Below are 20282 nucleotides of genomic sequence, written 5' to 3' on the forward strand. Positions count from 1 at the left end.
ATAAATGTTTCAAAAATATCCATTTTAATCAAAATGGATAACTTAAATTGTTCATATAATTGACTCTTTCAAATTTGATTTTAGTTTAGAGATTAACAAGAACCAGAAAAATCATGGCGGCCCCCATGAAACACAACGCGAGTACACTGTGTAGAACATATTTGCTCTATTTTGCAAATCATCATGTTGATTTCAGGATTTCTGTATGTAAAATTGATATGCTTAAATACACGGATTTATATCCAAAGAGAAATTCTTTTTAGATATTCTTATTTAAAGTTAAATTAAAAAAGAAATAAAAATGCTTTAGTCTAGAGACATTTAGGCTTATGTCTCTGTTTAGTCTAATATGTTTACGTCTTACTTGTCTCTTCAACATTAATGCAGGAGCTAGTGGCCCTGGCTGAGATGTTTGGAATTGACTTGCCAACAGAGAGTTTGAAAGGACATGATAAGGAGGTAATTAATTGTACCATCACTCAACTAGTACATACATGTAGTTAGTAAATGAAAAGATCTTATGACATCATGCAACCTATGATGCCATTACGTCAGCATGGTCAAGTCATTGTAGAATAAATCTTCCACCTCTTAAAAATTAATATGTTTTACGGTGTGACCGTTGGGGCAAGCGCAGTTGTACCATCAAAAAGCTATAGCAGCTTACACTTGTAACGTTGATCCGCCTCTTCAAAATCAAACGTCAAACCGCACGAGACACAGTCTAGACTGTGACGTCACATGACGTCGGAATTAACGGAGACAGCCGAGCGTCTGGTTGAACGAGACTAAAGATCTTGTGCAATAATAAATAAAATACTATAGAGTAGATGCAGGGTTGGCAAAAAACTGGGAAATACTCGTATTTCCCAGGACGGTGGGAAATACTGGTAATTACCAGAAATTACTGGTATTTCCCGGGAAATACTGGGAAATAAGAAATAGGTGTATATTTCATTCATATTGACATGTAGTACACCTTATTGGCTAAGATATCTACCTGGTATCACTGTTCCCGATTTCAAAAATTCTGGTTTCCAAGTAATTCATTTTATATACATGTAATTGAACACAGTATATTCATATACCAATCATGAGTGCTTGAATCAGATGTAGTCTATAAAGGTCCATGAAATGAACACAAAGATCCCAACTGGGTTTTTATGTAACTAAAGAAGGATCTAAGAAAATTCTTAAATGTAGAGTATGGTATGAATATCAAATCTGAGAAGAAGCCTTTAGTTTTACTCAAGGTAATTATCTCTCAAAACAGGAGCACAAAACTGTCCAGAACAATTTGTTAAAACAACATGATTGTTTGTAATAACTACAGTGTTTATAGAAGGATGAAAACAAGTTTTTTTTTGTTGTTGTTCTTGGATTTATAATTAATAAACTTAATAATTTTACAAAACTGAAAAGAAACTTGAATTGAAAAACTTCAGTTTTGTACAGCCAGGAAAATGTTTCAGAATGCTTTTGGGTATGGGACCTGGAGTAGGTGATACATTCTGAATATGTTATATAGCAATTTGAGACATATTCCATATTATTCATCTTCTGTTTTTATGTTTATTTTATTTTTAAATTTTGTATAAGATTGAATGAATTAGAGAAATAAAAAAACTCTAATAACTTAGTATTTCCCAGTATTTCCCAATATTTCCCAGTTTAGAGAAAATTTGTAGTATTTCCCGGGACGGGAAATACCAGTATTTACCACTGGTAATTCCCACCACTGGTATTTCCCGGTCAACCCTGAGTAGATGTAAATATTTTTTTGTTTCTTTTAAGCCCTCTGCAAAGAAAGAAAAGTAAACGTATCTCTCGGTAATGAATAATTATCCTTGGTCTTTTGTATGTTTTGTAAGAATTTCGCATGGAACCCTGGTAGCCAAAGAATTCTGGGAATGTTGCACCAGAAAATTTGCCTGACGTATGTACAGATTTCATTCCGAATTTCCTCTGTTCTTACACGTTAGTCTATTGAGCTCGCTTTGCGAGCAGCGCTTCGCACTGCTCGCTGCACTCGCTATTAATAATGTGGTAGTGTAAGATACATGCAATCTACTAGCTTGGGCTAGTGTGTTAACCCTTAAGCTCAATAGGTAGAGCACTGGACTGACATGCCAGAGGGCCCTGGTTCAATCCCAAGTGGAGGCACATACATGTCTCTGTTACAATACAGTCAAACCTCATTATCTTGAACTAGATTGGACAAAAAAAACTTTTATCTGAGGATTCAAGATATTGAGGTTAAAATACAAAAGAAAAAGAGAAGTGGGGACTTCCAACTCACTTCGGCATATACTTGGTATTCAAGATATTGGTGTTTGAGATACAGAAGTTCAGAATCACCTATATATGACACTTGGTTTCTCATGTTACCAGACAGGGAGGAAATGTGACAGACCAGACAAGAATTAGAACCTGGGCCCCCTGAATCTCCAGTCAAGTGCTCTTCCAACTGAGCTATCTGGCAACCAGTGATCGAACCTGCCTGACCACCATATTCCTTCCTCTGTAAAGATCTTCATCCCTAAGACACCAACCCAGGCTCTATACTGGCAGATTTTTCACCTGTCACTTCGAGAACATGGTCAAGGCACCAAATGTAACAGGAAAGGAGAAAATGCAACGAATCAGATCAGATTCGAACCTGGGCCCCCTGAATCACTAGTCAGGTGCTCTACCAACTGAACTATCTGGCTGCCGGCTATCGAACCCTCTTGACTGCCATACTCAAATAACACCAGTCCTGAGAACTTGATTGATTCCCTGTTGTGTATTTTTTTTGTCTTGTTCAAAGAGGACTTTAAATTATACATGTCCAGGCCCCAAGACCATAAACTGAGAACAAACTTAAGTCAGTATTTAGATTTTGAATATATTGACTTAAATTCAACAAGCTTCTTTGAAAAGTCGCACATTTGTACAGGGGTTGAAATATACGGTAGCCCGACGCCCGGGGCTAGTCATTTTAAGACTCGGGCTAGCAAATTTTAATGTAACAATAGTCCGTCAGACTAGCAGAACAGAAAAAAAATTCTCATCAGTTTACTTTGGATTTTCTATGTAGACTCAGGTTTCTTTTGACTGAGAACTAGTTTAATTTGTTTCTGTCACCAGAGTGTTGAAACTTTAACTGGTTGTTTTCATTTTGCATAAAAAATTGTTGGGCTAATTAGTTTGAGGTTTGGGCTAGTAATTTTTTACTGATCAGTAGCCAATGGGCTAGTGGGATTTCCAGGAAAATTTCAACCCCTGTTTGTAAAATATTTAAATGTAATCACATAATCAAAATTTGATATTATTTTCTTGATTATTCCAAATTTGAAATTTTGATTAAGTCTGTTCTATGTTTATGGACTTGGGGCCAGATCTATAGAATATTATATTTTTTCATTTTTCTCTCTCAAGAAAACTTCACTTAAAACTCCCATTATTCACTTTGGAAACCTTTATTGACAACAGAAATTAAATCTGCATTCCTTTCTCACGTAGTCAAAGAATTAGGAACAGCTGTTTTTTCTGATGATTACCTCAAACTTGATTCCCTTTCATGGTTTGTTTATTTTCAGTGTCCATTTCTCAACCTCACTTTGACATCAGAAGTCCAGGCAAAACAATTAGCAAGTAGAAGTGTACTTATCAAGTAAGGTCATTTATTTATATTATTGAAACACTAAAAATGAAAAATAGAATATGCTAAAGAATATTTTTTTGTGTACATTATTTCAAAGTTCATTATTTTGACAGTTACCACTTCTGATTCATGTAGCCTTAGAAGATATTTTTAGAAAAGTAATGTTTGTTTCAGATCAGTTATAGAGTTGTGGGGCCATGGAAACACTCTTGAAGATTTGTTTCAAGATTTGAAAAAATCCTCAAATTTAATGGTAATTATTATTAATAATGTTTTTTTTTAAAGAATTTTTTATTATTATTTTTAAATCCAATATCATTCATTTGATTCATTTTTTGATTGATTTTTTTTTTCCAGGTGCCATATTTTTCTGAAAATTCTTCTTTGAAAGTTGTTGTTGATGGCTTCAATAGGTCACTTCCACAAAAATACAAAATACAGATCATCGAGGTCAGCTATGAGCATATTTATTTACAATAATTGTTGACTATTCATACTTGTACCTAAACATAGATATGTTATATGCATGCAATATTTGGGTAGATATCATAGGCATGGATTTATTTGTTCATAAATGATTGATTAAAAGTTGAAGACTTTGCATTTGTCAAAAACAGTAATCTCAACTATTCTGCTTATTTTGACTTAAATTCCCAGTTCCAAAGCAAATATTGATTTTGAATATCAAAGTAAGTTTTTTAATTTTTTTTTTTTTTTCATTTTCATTTTTCATTCTTTGAGTAACTAAATATTTTATACAAATTGAATGTGTCACACCTTAATAATCTTTATTTTCTTATAATCCATCCAATACTTGAAATCTATGCTTGACAGTATTTTTTCTAATGTAATATATCATATAGAAAGAAATGAATGAATTGCGTTTGTCTTGGACATTTAAGACTTTAAATGTAAGCCTTGAGGAGCACAAACCCTGGGCTCACAATCAATCACACCAAATCCTAGATCTGCCCTTATTAATTGTATTTTATGTGACGTTAACATACCGGGGGTATGAGTTTCTTGTGACATTCCAGAATACATTGTACAGTGCTGAGCTTGAATAAGTTTTCCACATTCTAAACAAGTCATTTGAACTTGCTCTAAATTTATTCATGTAATGAATGATAGTTACATGTACGAATGACAAGTCAACAATCGATTTAAATGAAAATGAATATTTTTTTTTTCAGTTTATAACACTGATATGTATATGAACCAATTTGATTTTATTTTCTTTTTCAGAAATTACTAACAGATGATGTTCTACCATTTAAAGGGAGAATAGATCTTAAGAACCCAGAACAAATCTATTATTATTTAGAAGACTTTGGGAGACAATCAAAAAATGCCACAGGAGACCCTCAACATGTGTACTTTGGTAGGTGGGTAAGTATTATTATTAGGGATGGGTATCGCCAAAACTTTTGTATCGTAATATATCATGATTTTTTTTCAAATGTATCACGATAAAATCATGATATTTTTTCACATTATTTTTACTTTGATTTTAAATGAATTTCCATGATTTTTCTAACAAATAAAGTGTGAAAATATAACTTCACTTTTTTTCATTTTTATTTTGGCCTATATACATTTATTAATAAAGCATGATTGGATGCTAGGATGCCGTTGCTTTACTATTTTACAACATTTTTACAGTTCCTGTAATAGTAGTTTAAGAGTTTGAACAAAAAAAATTACTTATTTTCGGAATTTATAATTACATACTGAATACTAATATTTAATCTCTGTATCACGATACTTATTGCACAATAAAAAAATCACAATATACCGGTATACTGATAAAATCGCATATCCCTAATTATACAAAACACCTTGTAAGTATTTGTACGTAAGCAAACTACAAATACATATATATATATGAATAACTATTTACATTCTTTTACAACTTGACCAAAACACCATCTAATGATTTGATTTAACCATTGATTTGTTGATGTGATACTTGAGTATACATGAAAATTAACAATCAGAAGGTTAAAGATATTAATTTTCTACTGTTCAAAGTTTATATCATGAATTTAAATAATGAAATTCATGTACATTTGGTAGAAAATTAAGCAAATTAAGACCAGCATTTTTATATTGTGAAGACTTCAGAAGTGTTGGAGCAATCTCGCACTAGAGGACTTAAGTAAAGCTTGGTGAGAGATTGGTGTCAGAGGTTTTCAAATTTTCAATTAGAGCATTATGTTTGCAAAGATATGAGTATTCACACACAGTAAAATACACATATTTCTATAATACTGGTACTCATTTCACATGAAGTATATGCCTTCAGTTTCTAAAGTATACTTTCGTTTTCTTAGTATAATGGTACATGTGAAGTACAGCTGTATGATTATGGCAGGTCAATACTGCCTCTACAAGCTTGTTCATTCAGTTGAACCAACCTGGAAGAATTATACATGTACATGTATAAAGCAAGAGTCATTCTTCTGTACAATGAAAAAGCACTTGTGAAAATATCAAAAAATCCAGTTCCACTTGTGAATTAAATTCCATATTCATCTACAAAACATTGAATATCTTCTATGTATTTCATATTTATGAACTCATAAGAAAAAAATTTACTCAATTTGAAGTAGAATGTTTTCACAGGAACATAACTATAATGTCATCACTCTTCATAAAATCTCATTTTTGAATTTCAAGGTTGCAGATGGAAACAGAAATGAAATTCAGAACCAGCTTGTAACCAAAAGATCTTTTATTGGTAAAAATTCCATATTTCATAGTTGTGTTCAGATTTTATGGACTTTAGAATAATTATTACATGTGTAGCAAACATTTTGATTAAATTAATGATACATGTTTAATGTTTAAATTAACAGATATACAGTTTATTTATTTTTTACTTTGTAAGGTGGTTATTGTGGAGTATATTGAACTAATGAATTTGCAGGAAATACTAGCATGGAAGCAAGCCTGTCACTCCTCATGGCCAACTTGTCAAAAGTCCAGAAAAATATGCTTGTGATAGATCCATTTGTTGGAACAGGTTTGGAAACAGTTCTCTCAATTAAGTAATACAATTCAAGGTTAATCTCAATTTGGGCAAATTTAAGAATCAAATTTTACAAACTTTATGTACACGTTCATCAAAATGTGATTTCAAGACAGTGAAATTTTAACTGCGTTTACAGGAGGTTTCAGTCATTTAAAAAATATATAGATAAATGTGCATACACATTTTACAGGTAGCATACTAGTACCATGTGCATACCATAAAGCTTATGTCATGGGAACAGATATCAATTACTTACTTCTACATGCTAAAGGTAGGTAGTATTCCTGTATGTATTTGCAATGAAAATAATTTTTTTAATTATACTGGACTTAAAGCTTTTGCAGTAAGAAAATCTTTCGAAAATTTAACTCTTGGTACAATCAAAATATTTCCTTCAATCATGCTGCTCATTCATGTATTAAGAGAGGACCAACTATGTCATGCATGTTACACATGTATATATCATTTTCCTAATTGAAGTTTAAAATACATATTTAAGAAATGAATTTAATTTTTGAAGATTGATGAGGACATGAACTACGATGCTTCACTACGGCATATTTGATGAAGTGCGTCAGCGCTTCATGATAAATATGCCAGTGTGAAGCGTTGTAGTTCATGTACCTCATCAATCTTCAAAAATTAAATTCATTTCTTATATTTACATTATTTTTCTGATGAGTCACCACAAATTACGCCATTCAACTGATATTTTTTAAGCAAAACAGTTTGCACTATAGTTTTGACGTCCAGTATGGTATTATGATGTAACAATGAAGATATTCATGCTCATCCATGGTAGTTCATGAGAAAATGAACTGTATTCTATTTGGCAAATAATCTTAAGGAAAAATATTTGGAAATTTAAATATATAAATTTGAATACTGTAAATCACTTTTTATTCGTGATAACTTTATTTTTGCATAATTAGGCAATACAGTGTGCTTGCAAAAATTTTATTCTCACTTATTTTAGCATTCCTTCAGATTATAAAGAGCTACAACCATAATTCATGAAAATTTTGTCTCGCTAATAAAGAGTCAATGATTATCTCGCGAAAAAAGGTGTTGCGAAAAATTAGTGATCTACAGTACATGTGCTTGAGTTTGAAGCTTAATTTGTACATTATTTGTATGTAACAGCTAAGCCGAGCAGGTCTAACCAGAAGGAGAGATCCCCCAATGAGAGTATCAGGAACAACCTGGCAGAGTATGGATTGGAATCTTATTACTGTGATATATTAGTTGCTGATGCTTCAAAACATGCCATGTGGAGGCATTCGGAGATATTTGATGCCATCATCACTGATCGTAGGCATACAAATATCTTCTCAAATTATTTCATTAATAGAATGTAAAATATAGCATATCAAGATAAACAGCTGATTTCTACATGACTTGTGTGTGTCTTTTTAGATAATTAATCATTGTAAAAAAAACATATTAACTTGTTAAAGGAGTAAAAATCATCATCATATTTATAATGGAAGTTTTTCACAAAATACAGAATTACCGATAAATGTCATTTTCATGTTACATGTATATTTTGTGTTCCTCTGACTAAAACTGTCAGACCATCTTGGTGATTAAGTCAACTTCATAAACCGTAAATCAGGAATTTAATCTCTAGTGGAGTTTTTAGTTGATCATTCCATAATTCCCATCAAATTTGCTTTTAACAGATGTATAATTAACAGTGTTAGACATCCATTTAAGTTAAAATAGAAAAAAAGGCAATAAATGAGTGTGTTTGAAATATCTTCCAGCTCCGTATGGGATTAGGGAAGGGGCAAAGAAAGTAGGGAGAGAAGACACTCAAGTCTCAGTGACATCAGACCAGTAAGAATTATGTACATTTACATATACAGTACCAACCAGACCCAACCTGACACAAAGCAGTCCCAGAGCAGTCCCGGGGACTGCTTTCTGGGACTGCTATAGCAGTCCCAGAGCGGTCCCAGCGGTCCCAGAAAGCAGTCCCAGTGGGCGGGGTTAATTAATTTAATGGGCGGAGCTTACTCAGAATGAGATTACCAATAAACAATGTAACTATATAAAAGGCAGTTGAAATTGATGAGCAATTCTTTCTGAGTAGTATCAACAAATATTTACAATTCTTACGTGACAGTCATTACTGAACTGTTAAGAAAATCACAGTACGCGTATAGAAACAAATTATAATTATTGAATGAAGAAGACGTTCACACCTATTAATAACATGAATATTTAAATACAATTATTTGGTATATTAATTTTTAACCGATATAAACCAATTTCTTTATTTTTTGTGATTGATATTGGTTTTCATATTTGTTTTTTTTTTATATAGAAAATTAAACTTGAATTGTTTATTTTATACCAGAATTAGCTTTAATTAAGGAATAACTGTCTAATTTTTTGGATTCATGATGTGATCAATCGAGTGGCTTGCGTGATAATTTGCATAAACGCCGAAGGCGTTTATGCATAAAATTATCACGCAAGCCAATCGATTGATCATCGTCATGAATCCAAAAAATCTGACAGTTATTCCTTATATTTACATGCTCCTGATTCTGCAAATTCCCATGCTAATAGTCCCGCTTCTGTCTCTATTTGTCACGCCCCGCACGTGATTTTTTTTAACCGCGCCTATCGATGAACCAGTAGATTTATGTAGAAATAAAGTATTTTTACAATTTGTAATTTTATCTCGGACAAAGACATTGGAAATGTAAATATATAGATATCAATAATTATAGAGCAAGGCCGATTCCCATACTATACCCTGAATGCATTTTTCTTAAGTATTGGAGCTTTTGAAAAATTCTTTGTTAAACATTGCCGAGTATTATATTTCAGTCATGATTATTTTCAATGACTTCCCAATTTAATTATCTTTAGATAATCGGTTTTAAGTGTTTTATTATATAAATGTTCGAGTGTACATATGTAAATCACGCAAATGGAACCCTCAGATTATGTTCAAAATTAATTAATCCCGAAATAAATTTATACACAATTATTGAAACTAAGATTTTTTGAAGGACATAGATTGAAATTAGTGTCAATGTTGACCAGCGTGTTCAGTGATGTGTAACACTGATACCCAAATAACATGCATTGACTTTTTGCTAATTATGCCCAAAGGCGATTGAAACCTCAGGTGTTGACACCATTTTATACAATCCCATTGTATTAACCGGCCAGGTAAACACAAACAAAAGAAACAAGTCACAATTCCCGATATTTTCAAATGTTTATTTTTTAAATAAATGTACTCTTTTAATGACTTTTATAAATTAAAAACTAATTCATAAATAAATCCCCGAATAATTGTTCACATTGTTTATGTGACAGAAGAATGGTAGAATAATTTTATTTCATGGTCATTAAATAAATTATTAGGTTTTATTTAGGGTGGTAAAAAATAGCATGGAGTGCTCTTTTTTAAGCATGGTATTAGCTTTTTCAATTAAGAAAAAAATCCAGTACAGTACGTTCCTCTGAATACATGTATCTTACTGAAATGGCAAGTTTGTTTTTTGTTTGTTTTTTTTAAATAGTGCTAATGCAAACTTTGAGTACATATGTAATTTGACAGCATTAATTTATTAAATAGGCCTAGATAATTTTTTTTTCAAACACCTGTATTGAAGTTTAATTTAAGGGATAAAAATTATCCCCTGACTTCCCTTTTTAACTACTTTTATTTTCTTAAAATTAATTCTAGACTACAATTGTGTAAATTTACAGCCCTCTGAAGACATTTAGTACATGTAATTACATGTATAACTATCTCTATTTATTTAATTTTTGTAAGAAATTAATACATGTACTTGTTTTTTTTTTATATTTGCTTTTATCTTAAACACTTCTCTACAGAAAGTAAACAAAACAACAACAATGAGCTGCAAATTCAGAATACACAAGGGGCGGAGCTATCATGTCACTCAGAACCTTTTTCACGCATGAGTGAACAAAGCAGTCCCAGAAAACAGTCCCTGGGACTGCTGGGTCTGCTTTCTAGAGCAGTCCCAGAGCAGTCCCATAGCGGTCCCAGAGCAGTCCCACAGCGGTCCCAATGCAGTCCCGGGGACTGCTTTCTGGGACTGCTTTGGTGTCAGGTTGGGTCTGGTTGGTACTGTATCATATATAAAGCAAATCAGCTGTACCTTTAATCATGCTTACAGGTTTAGAAATTTATAAGAAAGTACATGTACTAATATACTTGTACACTTTGATTTATTATCATATTTGTCAATTGAAATTTTCTTTGTTTTCAGAAAGGTGGATCACATTCCACAGAAAGTTGACTACGGTTTGGCCAACATCTTTAATGACCTTTTGAACTTTGGTTACAAATTCCTGCAGCTTGGTGGCCGACTAACGTACTGGTTCCCTGTCAATAGAGTTGAGTAAGTATCAGTAGCTGAAACATAGCTATTCATTGCTTGCATGTTTGAATGATAGGATTGCACAAAGGAAGTACATGTACTTGTAGCTGTAAAAGAAAGTTGGGTAAGTTCTTGATTTGATGTAAATCTGTATTCTGAGAATTTTATTATTGAGAAGATAATTTATATCACTAAATATATAGAATTTTACCATTCAAACATAATTGCAAATACATGTAATGATATTGCACACATTTCAGTCCCCATTTGTGTCATATGGTAGTAAATAAAACCAATTTTTTTAAACTGAAGACACTGTGTTTCTGTGGAATTAAAGTCATATATGGTGTATTTTTGATAAGTTCAGACTAACTAAAATTAAAAAGATCTATTTGTTTTATTACTTTATATAAAGATATGACTTTCCTGTAAATTACCTTGCACAATTTTAATTAATCACGTTTCAAGGATATTAGAAATTTGAAACAATAACCAATTTATTTACCGGCTCCGCATTTAAATAAGAGATACAGATTAAGGTCTATGGAAACTTGAGGTTATTCAAGTTCAAAATGTTTATATACACTCAATTTCGTATTTTTATTTTTTGGTTCAGATACGCCATATATTGCTTTAAATGATGAAGTTTTGAAATGAGGAAAAATAAAAAAATATATACAATTGTAATTATTTAAAGAATATTCAAATATTATTTCTTCAGTTACGAAGAGGAAAACATTCCCCATCATCCCTGTATGAAGCTGATATCAAACTGTGAACAGGTGTTGAACAAAAGGATATCAAGACGACTGATCACCATGGAAAAGTATCAACCATATAGGGTCAGTACAGCACACATTTTCACACATTATAGAAAATACAGTTAAGCAACATTACAAGAGCTATTTTCTTTTTTTTTATGAAAATGGGAATAATTCATTTTTTTTAAAACTTGAATAGAAAATCGAGTTATTTCCCTTTCAATTTGTTAATAAAATTGCGTTCAGCATCACGAGTTAATACCTGAGAAACTAAATCTTAATTTTTCTTTTTTTTACCTATAGAATAAATATTTTATTTGCAGGATGACAAGTATTTAGCCAGTCAAACCAATGTGGACCACTACCTGAATGCTTCTTTCAGAGATATGTATTTCAGAGTGGGAGAAAATCCACAGAAATCTTCTAAATCTGACGAGAATTTACAAACCAATAATCAACCACCATAAATTCTCACCAAAATCATTAAATGAATGAAATTAAAGAAACTGTAGCTTCCTCAAAAGCTTGCAGTATCGTGAAATGGTGTCCAATACATGTTGGTTGCATCAGGAAAATACGGCCTTGCTCACACTGAACACAGATTCTTAAGGCTACAGCGAATTAATTGTTTGTTACATTCCTTGAAAGAAAACTATAGTACTTTGAAAAAATATCAACTTCAATAAACTGAGTGGCTTAAAAAGATATGTTGTTTAATTTATTTCTTTTCATATGGACTGTTTCTGTGAACAAATATGCTTTATTTGATAAGCAAAATGCTCAATATCATAAGAACTGGATTCTTTGCAAATAGCTTACAACTTTATAAAAGAAGTAAAACCAAAGACTGACAATGAAAGATTCCAACAAATCTTGTGAAATCACATAATCATTTAATACATGTATGTCCTTAGTAAACACAATAAAAGAACACAGAATATCTCCATTACTTCCATTCTTGGATCATTTTGTAGATGTGACAAGAAATAACAACAAAAAAATCCCAATATACATGTATGCATTTTTTTCCCCCAAAAATGTTAGAACAACAATTTTCTGATTCTCTGATTATAGGAATAAACCAGAAATGGCAATCAATTTTCTGTATAATGGTCAGAGAAAAATAAATTACACATATTCACATTATATTCAGAATTTCTTACCAAATACCAAGGTAAAAACATGCCAAAAAAGTCGACACATTGATAACAAGGTGAATTATCAATGGAATACTCTCCTTCACATGGGTGTATAAACAATTGGTCTTGGATATCAGACTCCCATCCCCCACAGACACATAAACCTGTACATACATATAATACATAATCATACATACATATATTACATAATAATTAACATTCGACAAGTTCTCATTTCTTTCAGAAGTTCTCATTTCTTTCAGAATTGCACAACAGAATGTGTTACATAGCTCAAAGTTTGCTTTTCCTTGCATTTTACTGAAACAGAGAACTGCCTGTAAACATATAAGTCAGCTGTTCTTGTAGTGTTTACTATGTAGTTCACAGCATAGTGATTTACTGTGTGGTGACAAGATTTGTTTCCAGATGAACACGTTAAGAGGTGCCTAAAAGTGCGTCGAGTGGTGTGTCCAGATCACAAAGTGAGGAATTGGGGAAATATTTGTTCAGTTAGATGTTTTCTCTGTGAGAGATTCCAACACTCGCTCTATAGACTCTAATACCCTGGTCTGATTTGTAAGGTCTTCTGGCTGGACAGTCTGAAAAGATACAAATATGCATCAATTAATTACAGGTACAAACTTGATAACAACATTAGTAATGTTAATTTTGGTCCTGTCACGTGCCAAATTACTTTCAAATTTCCTCAGATTATTATATAAATTAGGCAAAAAAAAAATGGGGGTTCTGGGATCAAAATATGACCGGTAGGTTTACACTGCAAGAGTTATCCTTTTTGTAATAGGAAGGGGAATACATGTAACTCAATTTTCTCTCTTTTTTTTCTCCCTACATGTAATAATTCATTTGAACATCAAGGAAATGGTTACTTGATATGTATACAAGTAAATATAATGTCTGTTTAAAGCATTACTATTTTTACATATACATTGTAGTAAACATACTTAAACACACTTCAGGATTATTCAAATTCTATATAAATACATGTGTATCCTTTATTCTGTATATCCAGTCATTTTTTTTACTGCACCCTGTAGGAAGAAGTCTCAGAATATCAGATGAGGTTTACAGCCCTATACTTACAGTGTATTTTTCCTTCAGTTGTTGGGCAGCCCATGCTGCATATTTAATATTACTCTGTTTGTCTTTCCTGTTTGCACTGGTTGCTAAGTTACAAGATGCCTACAAAAGAGACAAGATGTACATGTAGTTTCTCAGAAACAACTGTTTCTAAAAAATTTATTAGAACAGAAAAGAGTTACTGCATTTACCAGCAAAATTTATCTTGATGGGAATATTTGATGGGGAAAAAAATCTAAAAAATTTTCCCAAGAACAGAAAGGCACCTCCTGTTGAAAATACAATATCTATCTTAACACAAATATTTGTATGCAGTAAGAGTATTTATATAATCTAAATATAAATATACATAAGTAACTTACCAGGAAGCAGCCGTACAGGGATCGTACACTGTTGGGATTAAGTTTTATGGCCTGTGCAAAGTAGGTCCTGGCAACAGCCATACTGTCTGGGTCACCCATTGTGTATTTTATCTGTAAAATAATGGAAAGATTATCAGGATTATAGAGGTTCATGGACCATGAAGCTCACCTGTCTTAACTGTCAGCGAAAAAACATATCATGAAAAGTATAATTAATTGTGGTATCCATAAGGTTCAACAGTTTAGATTTTGATTTCTAAAAAAAAAATCTATGTAATAAAAAATGTGCAATATTCATAAGAAAAACAAAGTTGAAGTCTATATGCTTTTGATTAAATGTTCTCGGAAAGTATTTCAGTAGTGTATTTGTATATTTTGGGACCCTTACTATCCCCTTGGAATGGACCTTCTGGTCATGTTACAAACAAAATTCAATCCAAACTATCCTTTTAACTTGACAAAATACACATTTGTTCTGAAAAAAGTTATTGACATATTTTCTTTTTGATGTTACTGGAATGGAGGAAATTGCGTGCTTCTGGAGAAGAAAGAAGTCAAATATCTGTAAAGTTAAAACAAAAGGTTAACAATGGACAAGCTTTCTTGAAAGAGCTCAACTGAGTCTCAGGCTGAAAATTAACTGTGTTGTCCACCCCCCCCCCCTTTCCTCCTCAAGCAACAATGGGGCTTTAAATGAATCTACAGATTCAATTTGATTACTTAAACAGTATTTATAGAAAAATGGAAAGAAATCGGGAAAACAACATGGTAAACTTTGCATCATAAATTGAGAAATACCAACCTCTGCAAATTTTTGGTGATAAAGGTGATTATGGGGGTTAGACATGATCAATTCCTCCATACAGAATGCCGCCTTGGTGTAGTCTTGAACAGCTAAATATAGATCACACAGCTCCATCCACGCCTCAAAGTCTGTCATAAATCTGTAATTATCATTCAAAATGGTTCAAAGTGCCTACAGAGTATGTGAAAACTGTCCTCTTTTTTTTCACACTATATTTTTAATCCTTGATATTCTGAATTTGTTTATTTACATGGGTATCTATCTTCACAACTTTAATAACTTGAAAGCCAGGAGTTTATTTACATCTATGTTCTTCTGCAACAACAATTTTTAGCAAATGCATGTTTTCTGAATTTATCAGGCTGGTTGAAGAATTACATGTATAGTTTTCTAATCAAATATTGTCTATACATTGAATATCATTCAAATGATTGAATACCTCTGTAAGTTCCTGAAAAGATTCTTACTAAGGGAAATACAATTTATATGTACATGTATCACTTACTGTTTGAGGTATTTGTTTAATTCATCAATTGCCTCTACCATTTTGTTTTGTGCTTTACATATAGCCACTTTCCTTTTCCTGGCAAACTGGATAAAATAAATGTTATCATAAAAATATATTCTTTACAACTGGTTCTCAAAAAAAAAATTCTCTGTTTACTGCAGACACAAGTCATAACAGAATAAGAGACAAAGCGTTTACCATATTTGTGGGGTCATCTTTGATTATATCATCATATAACTCCCCAGCCTTAATGAACCTGAAATTTTTTTTAACAAAAAGTATCATCCATCTCTTTACATTGTTTATGAACACATTTCATCCTAGGATGAGAATTTGTACCCAAGAAGAAAGATACATTTACCGGTAATATAAATTTCTGTTCATGCTTTACCTTTCCTCAGCTTCAAATTTCATTCCCAGCAATCTTTTCACTCTCATCGATTTGGGGAATTTGGCTTTAAGGAGTTCTATACAGGTCTGAAATAAAAAAAAATATTGAAACACTGAACTACTGTAGCAAATACATTTTTACTAGCACTATTGAAACTTCATGCTGTTTAGAAACAATGTACTTTTATTGCCTGTTCACTTGTGCTGCTGTAAGTGTATGAGTAACATTTCAGACAAATTCTACCTGAAAAATGCTCTTTCTTGTTGAGAGTATGTTGGATTGGAATGCAGTTTGAAGTCTGTCTTCATACTTAAGTTAAAAAGTGTTTTATTCTTCATGGTTCATTACCTCTGCGATGTCAGTTCTTTGACAGTCGAGTGCAGCAATACAGACTTGTTCATACACTGTCCACACTGAAAACATACAGTAAAACCTTAATAATATTGTAAATTCATTATTTCACCTGTCTTATATATATACATGTATACATACATTTGTCTATAAATGTCTCAACCTTGTCAGCTAATATATTTTGGGTTGGAGATGTTATAATTAGAGTAAAACACGCTTATATTGAAATGCCAGGGACGGACAATTTTGCTTCATTATAAAAGTAATTCATTATATCTTTAAGTTCACTGTATATTTCAAAGCCATGTGGAATGAAAATCACTTCACTGTAAGCGTCAATTCATTACATGTTCACTATAAGAGTGTTTTACTCTATGTCATACTGATCAAAATGGACTTGCATGTTGAGGCATTGAAAAATGATTTGCAGCATGATATTTCACATGAGGATATTTCAAGTTTCATCATTCATAAAAAAAAAATAAAATTATACAGCACAACATCTAAATATCTTGTCATATACAAATGTACAAGTGATGCAAAAATATTGTGTTGACAGTGGGCTGTTACATACACTCATCTCCAAGTTTGTTTCTTTCTGCCATTAGCACATCTTCCCAAAGTGAAACAACTGTTTGTCCATCTCTAATCTGGTCCTCTCTCATTCTCCGAAGATGGTTTCTTGCCTCTGTAAATTTATGTTTTCATGTATTCAGATTACAATTTTGATTGTACCATGACAATCTAAAAATGCATATTCTACACTAGAAAAACCTGTTGAATGAGTGTTGATAAATTAAACTTACGTTGAAGCTCATTCTGTACTTTGAATGTGCTAAATTCAAGAAAATTCACAAAATATAGCTATCTAAGGAGTATTACTTTCTTCTTCATCATAAAGAATGTTCTGGTGTAATAAAAGTGTGAGTGAGCAGCACAAAGTACCACCTGTGAAGCAAACTCTTTAGAGTAGACTAACATTTAAGAACAGAGGAAATTCAAACTGAAAGCTGTACATTCCTCAAGCAAATTTTTGTGTAAAAAATATTGGGACTTTAAAAGACACAAAAAATGTATCTACCTAAAATGGCTTTCATTGAGAACATTGCACTATTTAGACTCTGTTATGGAAGTGCAACTAACAAAAGACATGTACATAATAGTCTCGACTAAATCTTGTTCAGTTTGATCAATTTGAAGAGACAGATCAAAGTTAAAAGTGTAAGCTATGCAAGAGTTTTGATGATATCCAGTAATAAAAACAACTGCGTTCAACCCAACAGTTGCACTGTAGAAACATAATATTTATCTCAACTGTGCAAATTGTACACTCCTCATACTATATCATGCTTTATGGGTATCTGGAGATATTGTCCAATGGAGAGCCCAGACTCTAGAGAAATTGTAACTAAGTTTGAAAAACATAAAGTTTTGATTAAGATTTCTACTGAAAAAATATTTAAGCCATATGTAAACACACTCATAGCATCTGCAAATTACTGTGATTGTAAATGTGCTTACATTTCAATGAATTAAAGTCTAAAAACCTTTATCTTATATACCACTTTAGTTTAATTATGCTAATGTCATTATGTTACTTGGTCTGGTGTGGTGACAGTAGCCGTACAAAATCACAGAGTGAATATAACAAAAAAAAAACACATCTACAGATCAACACTTACACTATTAAATATATGGTTAAAAGGGTTTATTGTAGATATTTGCATACAATAGCATATACTAAGAACTTGAGTTAAATGTTTGAGCTGAAAAAGATTCTGTATACAACAAAAACTAAAATAATTTAGGAGTTTCACCTTCCCAAGATACGTGCCGCGCCATCTTGGATTGCCTGGTTCCCTGTCCCTCGCTGCTTGATGAGGCTAAATGGCGAAAACAACCCCCAAGAAGGACATTTTTCATATCTCTTTTTTCTTCTTTACTTTGTTTTAATTATTCCAAAATTACAAATATAAAAATAGATTTTTATAAACATTTGAAATATCGAGATACTATACGATAATTAAGTCAAATAAGAATAAGCTGTTTTAAAATAACATAAAATACCTAAAGTTTATCCCCCCGGTGGATGCCCAGGCCTTTAATATAGAAATACATTGAAATAAGATTTTTTTTAAATGTCAATTTATGCGATTTTTTTACTATCATCAGTATTTAGCCTGAGACAGACAATACACAAAATACATACGTACATCGATGAATGTTTAAACCATAATTTATTTGAAATGACAGGGACCTATATACTAATATATTAGTATATAGGTCCCTGGAAATGACAAGCAGAAAATACAGGCAAGTAGTACAAAAAAATCAAAAAGGATTCGGAAACAAGTTTGAAAACTTATACTAATCCGTTTCCTTATTATTATGATTAAGATGACAGACCCTTATTAGATACAAAACACGGTTTTAAGCTGCTGAATGATTGAATTTATACTAAAGTTTAATAATCTTATCTTATACCAAATCAATATAATTTCTTTTTGTGGGGGATATTTATTTCGGTTTCAGGATATAAATTAATCATACTACATACAATTAACAATTTTTTTAATTAAAGCGTCTCATATTTAACACTCTTGAAATGATATGCATTATCCAATGAGAAAAATGATCCGGACATTCGTACAATTTATCAATATTCAAAATCATAAGCATAAAATATTTCTTTTAGTTCAGATTCAATTTTAAATTTAAAAAAAAAAACAACACAAATCCCTATTTTAATATGGAATTTCCATTTTTATTATTATTATTTTTTTTAATATTTTATACATATCTCTAACATTTTCCTTTCTGCTTATATAATTTCTGCATTGATAATGCAGAAATTATGCATAAAAGCTATCTATGGCGTATCTGAGCTAAAAAAAAAAAAAAAATAAAAATACGAGATTGAATGTAGATGAACATGATATTTGTTATTTACGTTCAAATCAAAATTTTCACCGATTTTGAACTTGATTAACCCCACGTTTCCATAGTTAAATTGACTTAAAACTGTATCTGATATTTAAATTAATCATGTGCGGAGTCGGTAAATAAATCGGCTAATATCTATGAAACGGAATTGATTTAAATTGTGTAATTTACAGGAAAGTCCTATCTTTATAGAAAGAAATAAAACAAATAGGAAGATCTTTTTAATTTTAGTTAGTCAAAACTTATCAAAAATACGCCATATATGACTTTAAGATCACGCAATAGAGTGATTGAAAGCAAACGAAAAGGTATTCACAGAAAATGAAAAAGGCGGCATTTGCGCCAAAAATAAATTAATTATATAAACCATGCATTAAAGGATTGTTTTTACTGGAAAAAACCTTGAATCCGAAAAGGACATTAAAAAGAACACAAACTTTCAATTAAAGCTGTCCAAAATGTTGTAAATTATTGTTGTTAAAGTTATTAATGTTTGATGAAAAAAAGCATGATATTCCACATACTACAGCCAACTGCTTACTGCCAACTGCCACTGCTTATAAATGATATTGCCTATTTTATTGTCTTAATATCTTTAATACTCATGCTTGAATAAATCTGATAGCAAGAAAAGAACGTCGAACAATAGTATTGTTCTGTCTACTGAAACAAGTCAATTTGTTTTTTCACGTGCACAAATGTCCCAAAAATAAAATATGTAGAGTGTAATAATATTTTATTTCAGAAAAGATATCTCATCAAATAAAGCTTAATTATTATATTTCATGTTTTGATTTTATCACCTTTTAACGTTTTATTATTTTAAGTTCATTTCACTAAATTCCCATACAGAAGGTACAGTACA

The 20282-nt window shown here is 31.5% G+C and overlaps 2 protein-coding genes across 2 annotated transcripts; one reads left to right on the forward strand and one right to left on the reverse strand.

Annotated features, from left to right (window-relative positions):
- Positions 1 to 109: 109 nt before the first annotated feature.
- LOC133183316 (tRNA (guanine(10)-N2)-methyltransferase homolog) lies at positions 110 to 12522 on the forward strand. Its single transcript, XM_061318278.1, has 14 exons — positions 110 to 203; positions 388 to 459; positions 3582 to 3655; positions 3821 to 3899; positions 4004 to 4096; positions 4892 to 5035; positions 6326 to 6386; positions 6576 to 6671; positions 6871 to 6951; positions 7824 to 7991; positions 8447 to 8519; positions 10946 to 11077; positions 11778 to 11898; positions 12141 to 12522. The coding sequence occupies exons 1-14, from the start codon at positions 114 to 116 to the stop codon at positions 12282 to 12284; spliced, it is 1428 nt and encodes a 475-aa protein (XP_061174262.1). The 5' UTR covers positions 110 to 113; the 3' UTR covers positions 12285 to 12522.
- On the reverse strand, positions 12510 to 18368 carry LOC133183326 (ER membrane protein complex subunit 2-like). The gene is made up of 10 exons (XM_061318290.1): positions 18292 to 18368; positions 17049 to 17162; positions 16472 to 16536; positions 16124 to 16209; positions 15931 to 15988; positions 15730 to 15815; positions 15222 to 15363; positions 14420 to 14530; positions 14061 to 14159; positions 12510 to 13555 (listed from the first exon to the last, which is right to left on the reverse strand). The coding sequence occupies exons 1-10, from the start codon at positions 18314 to 18316 to the stop codon at positions 13463 to 13465; spliced, it is 879 nt and encodes a 292-aa protein (XP_061174274.1). The 5' UTR covers positions 18317 to 18368; the 3' UTR covers positions 12510 to 13462.
- Positions 18369 to 20282: the final 1914 nt, after the last annotated feature.

Source organism: Saccostrea echinata, unplaced genomic scaffold (genome assembly GCF_033153115.1).
Source record: "Saccostrea echinata isolate AGI-Se365-2 ecotype Australia unplaced genomic scaffold, CSIRO_AGI_Sech_v1 ptg000001l, whole genome shotgun sequence".
NCBI classification, from domain to species: domain Eukaryota; kingdom Metazoa; phylum Mollusca; class Bivalvia; order Ostreida; family Ostreidae; genus Saccostrea; species Saccostrea echinata.

Coding starts and splice junctions, on each gene's coding strand:
- LOC133183326 (XM_061318290.1), bottom strand. CDS start 18,316: ATGGCGCGGCACGTATCTTGGGAAG. Junction 17,163..18,291: donor GCGGCACGTATCTTGGGAAG/GTGAAACTCCTA, acceptor ATAAATTTACAG/AGGCAAGAAACCATCTTCGG. Junction 14,160..14,419: donor CCCTGTACGGCTGCTTCCTG/GTAAGTTACTTA, acceptor TCTCTTTTGTAG/GCATCTTGTAACTTAGCAAC.
- LOC133183316 (XM_061318278.1), top strand. CDS start 114: ATGGCGGCCCCCATGAAACACAACGCGAGTACACTGTGTAGAACATAT. Junction 3,900..4,003: donor AAAAATCCTCAAATTTAATG/GTAATTATTATT, acceptor TTTTTTTTCCAG/GTGCCATATTTTTCTGAAAA. Junction 7,992..8,446: donor TGATGCCATCATCACTGATC/GTAGGCATACAA, acceptor AATATCTTCCAG/CTCCGTATGGGATTAGGGAA.